Here is a 12,363-nt window from a genome sequence, read left to right as displayed (position 1 = left end):
AAAAGCAAGTTTACATCATTCTTGCAACACAATGGACAGTTGCTAACTCAGGCAGGTTTCAGAGTAGCAGCCGTGTTAGTCTGTATTCGCAAAAAGAAAAGGAGTACTTGTGGCACCTTAGAGACTAACAAATTTATTAGAGCATAAGCTTTCGTGAGCTACAGGTGAGCTGTAGCTCACGAAAGCTTATGCTCTAATAAATTTGTTAGTCTCTAAGGTGCCACAAGTACTCCTTTTCTTTTAGCTCAGGCACAGTACCATAGAAACGCACTCAATATTCTTCTGTTTCTGACACACACCTGTATCTCTAGACTCTTGCTGGAAGGTTTTCTGTGAATTCTGAGGTTAAAAAGCGCTAAAATTAAGCTTTATAAATAGATATACCATTTACCTCTGCAGTTCTTCTTGCTTCTTTGATCATGGATTCTAGTCCTCCAAATACACTATTAGTAGAGTTAGATGGCTCTCCATCAGATTCACTATCATCTGAATCGTTGAGTGTCACCACTACTGACTTATGCTTGGGAAGCTGCAGAGACAAAGTATTTATTTTTATACCTATTGGCAAAAGAAGCAAAACCAGATGCATTATAACGTAGGCTTTATGTGAACACTTAACCCTGCTCCAATTATATTCTGGATCAGTTCTAGTATTTTATGTACATATATATGCGGCTCCCATTACCAGAACTTCCATATGCCTCATTTAAAGGATTTATTCTCACAAGAGTCATGTGAAGTAGGAAAGTATCTTACTTTTACAAATTGAGAATGGAAGCAGAGAAAACAGCAAGCCACAAAGGAAGTCTGTGCTAATACTATGCACTTATCTTTCTAGTCCCAGTCCCACATACTCAGACTAGATACTCAAGACTGAGTAGATCAAATGATAGATTTTCGCATGTACAGTTATAGGCAACTTCACCCTCCAGTCTCCAGCTGACTCTCTCCCTTCCTCCTAACACAGGCATGATTAAATTTCATTCGAGACTAGACAGCTACAGAGTAATGTTTACCCTCTACCTCAGGGCAGCGTCCCTTCAATATGTTACAAATCCCAAATAAGAAGCCTGTATTACTACACTTTCCTACATATACCACTTCTGCAATAACACGAATTTGAGCAGCTAAGCAAGAGACATTAATTTTGTCACTTTTACTCTTCTACTCTTCTCAATGCAAGTGGAAACATGCATAGGGAGGAGTGTGATCTTATGTAGTCTTCCAGGGCTGCAGTAGGGTGGAACAAATTAGCGGTTTGTCTTCTCCCTTCACCACCACTCTCAGTAGTAATATTAGGATTATATACACATTGTTCCAGAATATGGTGCAGCACTGTCAACCACAATCATTCAAAAACCATTAGTCAGGCATACACAAAAAATCATGATTTAGGATTATTATTTTTAAATCATATGTTTAGTTCCTTGTAACAGTCTTCTGTGTTTTGAGCCTTCAGGGTACAGACTGTACACATTTTCAAACTTTTCTCTGCAGCCATGAGGGCTAGAAGCTTACTTTTTAAAAAGAAAACAGTCTCATGATTTCAGGAACTCAAAGAATAATTTTAAGAACCCTGAATACCACAAGACAAACAATTAAAAAAAAAAAAAGGCCCTAAGAGTAATGAGAATTGACAGTTATTGTGGGCAGAAGGGAGAGAAGAAGCTTTGCAAATGATCTGCTGTAGGTATCTACAGCTGTGTCTACACTACAGAGTACCTATCCCATATACACTACATCTACACTACTAGGAGATGCCATGCAGGCATAGCCTCCTATTGTAGCCATAGCGTATGCCAACAGAAGGAGTTTTCTGCTGATGTAGAACCACCACCTCCCTGAATTACATTAGCTATTCTTCGCCAGCATAGTTCCAGCTACACTGGGGGTTTTGTCAGCATAGATATGTTGCTAGGGTATGTATTTTTTTTCCCCACACTCTGACTGACATAGCTATGCCAGTGTAAATTTTAAGAGTAGATGAGGCCTTAATCTGGCCACACCTCCTTTAATATACACAGGAAAATATTCCGGTTCTAGACCTTAATCACATTCACAATAAGCAATGGCTTTTAACAAGCCTGAAAATGGCTATCACTATGTTGATTCAAAACTCAAAACACTTGATTAGAATGGCTATGCAAAATGAGAAGTTGTTAAAAATGAGCAAGGCTGAATCATATACAAACATATCATCCATCATTTTTTAATTAATTAGTGTAAAAAATAACTAAGCTAATAATCATTAACTAGAGTATACAGAAAAACTTATCAGGACTTGCTCAACTCTTTAAAAAACTGCCCATCGTCACAGCTGATAAAAGCTATCTTGCAATTAAAAAGGCTAAATACTGGCATTCATCTCCCATTAACTAGTATAATTTTTCTTTGTGTTTCTGTACCATAACAGTTGAATTAAATCTGACCCAGGAGAATTTCAAGACAATAGGAGAAAGAACTCTTTCAAAATCCTCTAATAGTTGACAAAGTGATTCAGATGAGATTTACATAAAAAATTACCAAAAGAACAGTTTACAGAACACATGCAACTGCCAACTGATTATCACATGTATAAGGTGCCACAAAGGCCAGAGGCCTATCTCAAATTACTCTTGTATTGTTTGAAATTAGGTTAGAAGTAGGCAGCGGACACAGAGTGTTAAGGAGATGGAAAGAATGCATGCCAGAAGAGGGGGGAAATATGACCTTGTCCCTGCTGAAGTTATCTGAAAGAATGAGATATCATAAGATTTTTTAAAGTAAATACAGCTAACAAAAAGAGTGATGCACACGACAGGTTATGATCAGAAGACTAAGAAGCTCCCATAAATTCTGACCAAAATGACATCAGTCAGCCCTCTTCTATCTTTCGTCCGTACTGTCCTCCCTTCTCCTTACAAAACAATATGGAGGCAGTGAAACACTTCAAAGGTGCTTCAGAGAGATCATGGACACCACAAATCAGATGCTGACTTGATCTGAACCCATGTCTCAGAGCCATTAAAATAGGATTAAAAAACCACTATTTATCTAGCGTGGACTCTGATGATCAAATACCAGATAAACCAACTGTCAGAACAGAACTACGTCGACCATTTAGTGCTAATCTTATGCCTCATTAATTCTCCTCCATCTTAAAAATGCTGGTTTCACTGTTCTGTTTTTTAAATTTTCTACATCCAAGCATCTTCTGCCAGTAACATCTCCCTTCATCTTCAACTTCGTGTAAGATAATACCAAACCAAATAACAGGACTGTATTTGAACAGTCTGTCTCACAGACTCAGTGAACTTTGACCATGCCTCAAATGCTCATACGGTGCTTTGAATCGATAAGATGCTGAACGCTAAAAGCGGGAAAGGGTAATAATCTTCAGTGTCTGAAATTCCTAGTGAAAGGTAACCTAAGGTAATTTAAACAATGTTAAGTGACAGCTATACTATTTTGCATTACACTGCTAAAAATATATGAAATTACATTTGCTGCTTGCTTCATGCATCTTATCTTCTCAGGATTCTCTTCCCCCCGCCCCAACCTAAAAGGGGAAAAACTTTAGCTCATCTTAAAAGGTTATTTAAGAAGGGCCACTGCATCTTCTCCCAGCTCAGAAAAGCCATAAATTCTTAGATGTATCAGAGAATTAAATATTTCATTGCAATGAAGGGAAAGCGAATGGCCCAACATGCCACAGGTTCCTAATCACTGCTCTAACACAAAATTATTTTCAAGGGAAATAACATGCCTTTATGCATAAGAAGATTCTTTAATTCTAACTTACCATACAAGTTAAGACTAGTTCATAAGATGGTCTTACTAAAAGAAAACTGAAGTTATTTCCTTACTGTGATTACTGCTCGTGGAGGTCGCGGTACTCTAACAAACTTTGTGTTCTGTACCCGAGGCTGGGATACAGTATTAATACTGACTGCTGATAGATTGCTTCTTGGCACAGGCTGGGAATTATTTGGAACTGGAGGTGAAGGCGGACCACTATTACTTGATGTTTCCTACATAAGGAAATAAAAAGTCCAATCAGAGGGGCAGGAGGGAAACAGTATACTGTATCAAAAGAGTTTCAAAAGGTGTACAGCTGTATATGAAAAACTGAAAAATATTAGCATGTTAGTGCCTATGCCATCTCTCTAAATTTTTATAACAGAGACACTATACCACCAGAACATATTTCAATTTTCTGATCGAAGGTATATAAGCTACCACCACTTGTGTAGTTACATAGTGATGCCAAAAAGTTTACTAGGCAAGACTGGTCCTGCTCTTGTTTACAGGTGATCTGCAAAGGAAATAGGTTTGTGGTCTCTTTTATGATGTCATATAGGCAGTTTAGTTTAATTTTCATTACAAAACACAGGGAGGTGTGAGGATAAGTTTTGTTTGTTTTTTACTTCAGAAATACTAGAAATGTCAAGTCCTGTCCATCTCTCATTTGCTGGAGGACTGAAGTGAAGCAAGAGCTCTTTCAGCCTTCAAATGACAGGGTAGGTAGTGTTTGAATCTTTAACAAAAAAGAACTTCCTTCTAATAGTTTGTTAAATAGGTATTAAGCAAATAAACAGTTTAACAGTGAATAAAATTCCTTCAACTGTACAAATTTTAGTCCCTTGAAATGTTATAATCCCACCAGTCCTTCAGCAAAAACAGGATGGACAAGACCTGTAATTTGTAATGTAAGCCAAGCAGATTTTGTTTAAAAAAAAAAAAAACACCTCATTCAGGATTGTTTTATACAGCCATAAAGGAGCCAAAAAAAAAACCACAAACATCCCACCCTTTACAGGTCACCTTTAAAGTTAGCTCAAGATTGCCATCTAGAGGCTATATTCACAAACTACTGGACTACCTCTGATTTGAAAGCTCGTTTGTTAGCCAGAGACTTGAGTAGCTCTTCTCGTAGCAACATTTCTTCTTCTTCTTCCTCATCTGCAAATGGAGGTTTGGGTGGCTGTTCAGGTTCCTCAGGTGGAAGAGGCGGGAGAGGTGGAGGAGGATCAAGAGAAACACAAGAAACGTCCTCTACATAAAGTTGGCTCAACGGCTGCATGGTCTGAAATGCATTACAAAAAGAAAAACAGAATCTGAAAACCAAATAGAATTAACTAAATCTTTCATTGCTAAATTATCCCAAAGACACAAAGGACATGAACTAAACTGATTAGGTCACAGTTTGATATTACAATTCAAATAGCAGTGACTTAGACAGTGACATCAAAAGGCTGGAGTTAAATTGCTCCTATTTACAAAAAAGGAGGTAGGTAACGAGAACAGCAAGTGCTAAAACAGTGGCCTTTTAAAGGTGTGTCTCTTCAGCTCTATTACAATGCCCTTTAAGGCTAGGAATTCAGAGATTTTAGTCCCAAGAAGGAGCACCAGCTAGGCACAAAGAAGGATATGAAAGCTCCAAATGTTCAGTGGGAAGGGGGAAGACAGAGAATAGCAGGCTTCTGGAAAATTCCTAGGTGAGAAGGCAACCAGAGTCTAATTGAAGCTGGTACTGGGTGGATAAGGGGTCTACAACACAGTCAAAATAGGTATTAGTCCCTGGATGGGGAATACTGAGGTTAGAGAAGACAGACATTTTGTATATAGGGCCAGGGAACCGGAGCCCAAGAGGGAAGTGGAGACTGGGTTGCCCTACCCTTCAGCTACACACCAAAGTAGTGATGCAAGAGGAGAAGGAAGGAACAGATTAGAACTCCAGCAGCAAAGAAGATGGAAAGACAGTTGAACCCAGAAAAGATTGAAAGAGTTATCTGGTTTTGTTGATCTCTGGAAAGGGGGATCTCCTGTACAGTCACCCCAACACCAGAGGGGGAACAACTGATCAGCAAAAAGATACAGAGGCACAATGGCACCACAAAAGGGCCTGGGAAGAACTACTGGATGCAGACTTGTTAGTAGTTATTAGGAAATTCTCACATATTTTAATGCAACATAAATGTGGGGTCCAAGACAGTGTTTCTTTAAGGCACAGAACTAAAATATATATTAAAACTGAAAAATTTAAAAAAGACTAATAAATTAATTGAAATTATTTACTGTAACCTGAGGTGGAAGAGGCAAGGAAACTGGCGGCGTTGGAGGAGGAAAATATCCCATCGGACAGTCAAAGAAAGGAGGCTGCACTGGAGACGAAGCTGCAACGAAGAGAGATACATTTAAATTCAAGAAAGAAGAATGGTAACTAGCAACAATAACTTAACCAAACACAACTCTAAGTCATGTAATGCTTTAATTAACCAACTAAAAATATAGGCAAGTTACCGAATTGTATTTCAAATCATGATCATAAAGCAAGGTGAGAAAACAGGCAAGATGCTAATTTACATCTCAACTTTGGTAGGCAAGACCAGATCAAAAGAGGAGTATATACACCTGAACACAAGACACACAGAACTACTCAATGCCGTTTCTACCTTTTTTTTTTTATTATTAACTTTATAATTTGTATTCAAATATTCAAAGACAACATCATTCTAATCAGCGGCACTGCAATGAGTACCCGCATGGCCCCACGTTATGCCAACATTTTTATGGCTGACTTAGAACAACGCTTCCTCAGCTCTCATCCCCTAATGCCCCTATTCTACTTGCGCTACACTGATGACATCTTCATCATCTGGACCCATGGAAAAGAAGCCCTGGAGGAATTCCACCATGATTTCAACAATTTCCATCCTACCATCAACCTCAGCCTGGACCAGTCCACACAAGAGATCCACTTCCTGGACACTACGGTGCTAATAAGCGATGATCACAAACACCACCCTATACTGGAAACCTACTGACCGCTATTCCTACCTACATGCCTCCAGCTTTCACCCAGATCACACCACACGATCTATTGTCTACAGCCAAGCTCTACGATATAACCGCATTTGCTCCAACCCCTCAGACAGAGACAAACACCTACAAGATCTCTATCAAGCATTCTTACACTTACAGTACCCACCTGCTGAAGTGAAGAAACAGATTGACAGAGCCAGAAGAGTACCCAGAAGTCACCTGCTACAGGACAGGCCCAATAAAGAAAATAACAGAAAGCCACTAGCCGTCATCTTCAGCCCCCAACTAAAACTTCTCCAACGCATCATCAAGGATCTACAACCTATACTGAAAAATGATCCCTCACTCTCACAGACCCTGGGGAACAGGCCAGTCCTCGCTTACAGGCAGCCCCCAACCTGAAGCAAATACGAGCAACTACATACCACACAACCAAAACACCAACCCAGGAACCTATCCTTGCAACAAAGCCCGTTGCCAACTCTGTCCACATATCTATTCAGGGGACACCATCATAGGGCCTAATCACATCAGCCACACTATCAGAGGCTCGTTCACCTGCGCATCTACCAATGTGATATATGCCATCATGTGCCAGCAATGCCCCTCTGCCATGTACATTGGTCAAACTGGATAGTCTCTACATAAAAGAATAAATGGACACAAATCAGACGTCAAGAATTATAACATTCAAAAACCAGTCGGAGAACACTTCAGTCTCTCTGGTCACTCGATTACAGACCTAAGAGTAGCTATTCTTCAACAAAAAAAACTTCAAAAACAGACTCCAACGAGAGACTGCTGAATTGGAATTGATTTGCAAACTGGATACAATTAACTTAGACTTGAATAGAGACTTGGATGGTCATTACACAAACTAAAACTATTTCCCCATGTTTATTCCCCCCCACTGTTCAGACGTTCTTGTCAACTGCTGGAAATGGCCCACCTTGATTATCACTACAAAAGGTTTTCTCCCCCCACCCCCCCCACTCTCCTGCTGGTAATAGCACATCTTAAGTGATCACTCTCCTTACAGTGTTTATGGTAACACCCATTGTTTCATGTTCGCTGTGTATACAAGTCTCTCCACTGTATTTTCCACTGAATGCATCCGATGAAGTAAGCTGTAGCTCACGAAAGCTTATGCTCAAATAAATTTGTTAGTCTCTAAGGTGCCACAAGTACTCCTTTTCTTTTTGCGAATACAGACTAACACGGCTGCTACTCTGAAACCTATCACTCTAAGTGAAACCCATCTTTGCTGTCCAGTTTGATTTAACTCACAAATGCATGCTTTCTGAAACTACATGCCCCAGTACAGAGATTCTAACTGATCTGGCAACCAGCCGTAAGGAGATGCAACATGCACAAAGGCTACTGCACCAGACAGGGAAGAAAAGCAAGGAGTATTAAATACTGGGATATGTAGATCCAGAGCCTCAGAGGCCCACCCTTCCATATGAAGGAGTCACAGTTTGCATGCCTGGAAACAGTATGTTCTGAAAAACAGGCAGTAGAAAGATTGAGAGAGGCAGCTAGTGAGAAAGACTGGGAACAGAGGCCAGAGGGTAAGGAAGTTGGCGGAGAAGGAAAAATAAAATAAAATATTATTATTTAATAATAATATGGAAAATAAGAAAAAATCAAAAGATGAAGAGCAATGGAATAAAAGGAGTAAACACAGTTAAAGAATTAAGGTTATTGAAATATTGGTAACGTTTCTAAATTTTATTGAATTTTCTGATGGAAAAGGAGAGCTGAAAGAGTTTCATTTAAGTTCGTGAGAAAATTAGATGCAGGACAGGGTTCTAGAAAGTAGCCAACAGTCTTTTTCGCATCGTGTTTTGGGGACCCGCATTTCTACATGATTCCATGTGAATTTATAGACAAGTTTGTTGTTTCTAATCATATTTGGTTAAGTGTAAGCCTGAAGATCTTTAGAGGATCCCTCGGGAACACAAAGTTATATAGAAAAGAATCAGATTTAAAACAGGACAGAATTAGTTCCTCTTAAACTGCATAGTTCTCAAACCCGCTGGGCATTATGATGAAGGCTGCATTTTGGTCACGGAATCCATGTCTTCCAAAGACCTCCATGGCTTCAGCCAGTGCCAGCTGGGAGCTGTGGGGTACACAGGCCATCTGTGGAAGCAGGGAGCTGCAGGGTAACCAGCCACCCCAGGTGGCAGGAGCCCCCCACAGCTTCCAACCCCCACGCCGACCCCCCCCACACCTCCTGATTGTCCCGGGTGCTGGGGACAATCCTGGCCGCTCTGGGCAGCACGGGGGGACCACCGCAGCTCTGAGCCACCAGCAGAGGGATACCCTGGAGCTCCCAGCCCCCATGGGTGGTGGAGGCCCCTGGAGCTCCCAGCCCCCATGGGTGGTGGAGGCCCCTGGAGCTCCCAGCCCACCAGCAGATGCCCAGACTCCCCATTTTGTTATGGATATTTTTAGTAAAAGTCAGGGACAGGTCATGGGTGTTCGTGAATTTTTCATTATTCACCTGTCTGTGACTTTTACTAAAAATATCCGTGACCAAAAAAAAAAAAAAAAATCATAGACTTAATTATTACCCATTCAACTTCAGTCCTCAAAACAAACATAGCCCTTCTGATAGGACGGAGATTGTCCATTTCATATTTCTTCTATCAGTAAAATACCGTATATACTCGTTCATTAGCCCATTTGTTAATAAGCCGACCCCCCAAGATGGATAGGTAAAAATAGTAAAAACTATATGATCCTTTCATAAGCCATCCCTATATTTCAGGGGTTGGCAAACTTTGGCTCCCAGCCCGTCAGGATAAGCCGCTGGCGGGTTGGGATGTTTTGTTTACCTGGGGCGTCTGCAGGCATGGAGCCCCTCAGTTCCCTGTGGCTGCGGTTCGCTGTTCCCAGCCAATGGGAGCTGCGGGAAGTGCCATTTCCTGCAGCTCTCATTGGCTGGGAATGGTGAACTGCGGCCACAGGGAACTGAGGGGCTCCATGCCTGCAGACACCTCAGGTAAACAAAACGACAATGAATTAGATATTCAATTCAATGATTTCATGGAGTTTAAAATCATCAAATTTTGGTGTAGACCCAGTTATAAGCCGAACCCCGCTCTTCAATGCGTCACCTTTTTATCAAAAATATTCGGCTTATGAACGAGTATATATGGTAATATTCCAACCATTTTTCATCATTACACTTTTCAACTATGTCAGAAATTGAAAGTAAATCTTACCTGGTGAGTTAGTTTCACTGTCCGTATCCATGGCAACTTCATCATAGTTGTCATATTGATAAATCCCTCCTCCACTATCAGTAGATTGCTTATCTAAAGACCATCTCAAGTCTGTATCTGAAGACTACATATACAAAAAAAAAAAAAAAAAAAAAGTGTTTTAATTTAGCATGTCTTACAGCATTTGCATTTTTTAAAAGTTGCTTTAACACTGCCACTACCTGTCTCCTCACTCATTTTTCAACCAAGTTCTACCCAGCAGAGACAGGAGGAGGCAAGAAGGGGGTCAACCGAGGCTTAAGAAGTCAAACTACAGTTTTCTTCTCCATGTAGAGAAGAGATTGAGAAGATCAGCTGCAGGTTTTGAATGCTGTTTTCTCTGAACATAACAGCAGTTTCTACCAGTTTATCAAGGAAGAGATTACACAAGCAATCATCCAATTATCAAACCCAAAATAAACTTATAACAGACAATCAAGCTCCTGAAAATTAGCCAGCGTTAAAAGTTTGGGCACTCTTGAATAAAGCATTTCTGAAAGAAATGGTGTTACAATTAACTTCTGCTTCAGAACTCTATTGCTCCTGCTAATACATCACAGTAATTACTAAAGTTCCTGCTGAAAAGCAAATCTCTTTTTCAAGAAACCCAAGTAATGACTGAATAGGAAAACTAAAAACAGTTATTATGGAACAGCACTCAGCAACTTTATTGTAAAGGTTGAACAAAGTTTTCAACCTTCACAGAGCTCTTAAAAAAAAAAAATCCACGTGCATACTGAATTTATCTCGAAAATTAGTACGCCTCAGAGCCAGTTAGTTGTGTAAATTCTGGGTCATTTGGCCAAAGGGTTCCAGAGACAGAACTCCCACAAAAAAGGAACCGTGACAGGCACATGAGAGAAAGTGATTTGCATACGCACCATGAGACTGATTTCACCTGATGCCTCATGCGACCAAATATGCAGAGTAGCTCAGCCTACATCAATCACTTACTTGCTTACAGGAACAGACTATCTTGAACCTGAGCACACTTCCCCTGTTCCTCCCCACAAAAATTGAGTTCAAGTGCCACTTTTGGTAGACTTCTGAGACAAATTTCAGACTACTTTCTGCTTGTGCCCATGGCCTTGTTTTTGGAAGTTCTGCTTCAGGTGTCAGCAGCATTAACGAGGAACAGCAGTGACTTCATAGGTCTGGTCAAAAAGAGCTGTGTGTTTAAAAGCCCACTTTTCAAAGTATTCTAAAATCCATGTACATAAAGGAAGTTGTCGTGAATAGTGATATACCACAACATGGTACTTTGTGGTGCTAATTTGGAATCATTTGCTTAAGGGGCTCCTCAGATACAGCCTTATGAGTGGCATGAAGGGGCCAGGAGAAAAGCAAAGCTAGTAGCTGAGCAGCAGTGAGATGTATTTAGGAAGTCCATCCATGGCACCCCATAGGTGCCTCTCAATCATGCCCCCTCTTTACCATCATTTCCTCAAACAAGGGAAATTCAATGCCAAAACCTGTATTAAAAGTTGGCTAGCACTGCCTTGTGCCTCACAGAACATGGAGGGAAGAGCTAAACTTGAGTTTCTGAAAACAAGGAAATGCAGAGTTAAGGTCATTTCCCATCCCCCTCCCACCACAATCTTACCTCTGCCCCCATGAGCAATACTCCAACCTGTCCTAGGTAAAGATCATATAACTGTACCCCTCCTGAGCACCTGGAGGACAGCAGGGGAGAAGTGAATAAGGACAGCATATGGGGAACTCCCAAGCCTTATCTTGACTAGGATAAAGGCTGAGGTTAGAATAGGCTTACCCAAACACTAACTATCTAAACCTGACCTACTGTTCTTGACCACTTTGTCTATTCCAGGCAAGCCCCTAAAGACTTGACAGATGTTGATACCTGTTCATCCTTGTCTTAAGGACTCCCCGTGGGACATCAACTTTGGTTACTTCAAAATGAGCAACTTAGTGTAGCCTGTTGGCACATCCCAGTGCTAGAACTCCAGAGCAACAGTACAGGACAGAAGGCAGAGGGGATGCATGATGTGTGAATGCCAATGCAGATATGGAGTGCTGGTGAGCACTAAGAATATGCAAGTGTTAGAATGGGGTGAAATGCTATCATCTCTCTATATTCTTGACATACTTTGTGGACCGTCAGCCTCCGGAATGGACAATGATAGCCATTCTCGTGGTCCTCAAACACTAGAGTCCTTTCTAGAGCTCTTTCAAATATTGTTACATTATAAAACCAGGAATGGCCATTATGACTATCTAATGGGACCTTCTGTATAAACAAGCCCAAAACACAGGGATCCCCGATTCC

General features: G+C 40.7%; 1 protein-coding gene across 8 annotated transcripts in view; it reads right to left on the bottom strand.

The window, feature by feature from the left end:
* ZFC3H1 (zinc finger C3H1-type containing) overlaps positions 1 to 12,363 on the bottom strand; it is a 62,662-nt gene that overhangs the window by 31,431 nt on the left and 18,868 nt on the right. For 5 of the 8 annotated variants that reach the window (XM_038390446.2, XM_043493366.1, XM_043493349.1 and 2 more), the window contains 5 exons: positions 10,038 to 10,161; positions 6,058 to 6,155; positions 4,862 to 5,065; positions 3,846 to 4,010; positions 392 to 529 (listed from right to left, as the gene is read on the bottom strand). In XM_038390446.2, coding sequence (XP_038246374.2) covers positions 392 to 529; positions 3,846 to 4,010; positions 4,862 to 5,065; positions 6,058 to 6,155; positions 10,038 to 10,161 — 729 coding nt within the window. The remainder of the gene's footprint in view (positions 1 to 391; positions 530 to 3,845; positions 4,011 to 4,861; positions 5,066 to 6,057; positions 6,156 to 10,037; positions 10,162 to 12,363) is intronic. The other 3 variants (XM_043493353.1, XM_043493360.1, XM_043493364.1) reach the window with 1 other exon arrangement.

Source organism: Dermochelys coriacea, chromosome 1, assembly GCF_009764565.3.
Source record: "Dermochelys coriacea isolate rDerCor1 chromosome 1, rDerCor1.pri.v4, whole genome shotgun sequence".
NCBI classification, from domain to species: Eukaryota; Metazoa; Chordata; order Testudines; family Dermochelyidae; genus Dermochelys; species Dermochelys coriacea.
Note: the sequence above shows the minus strand (reverse complement) of the source record. Positions and strands in the feature narration are given on the sequence as shown.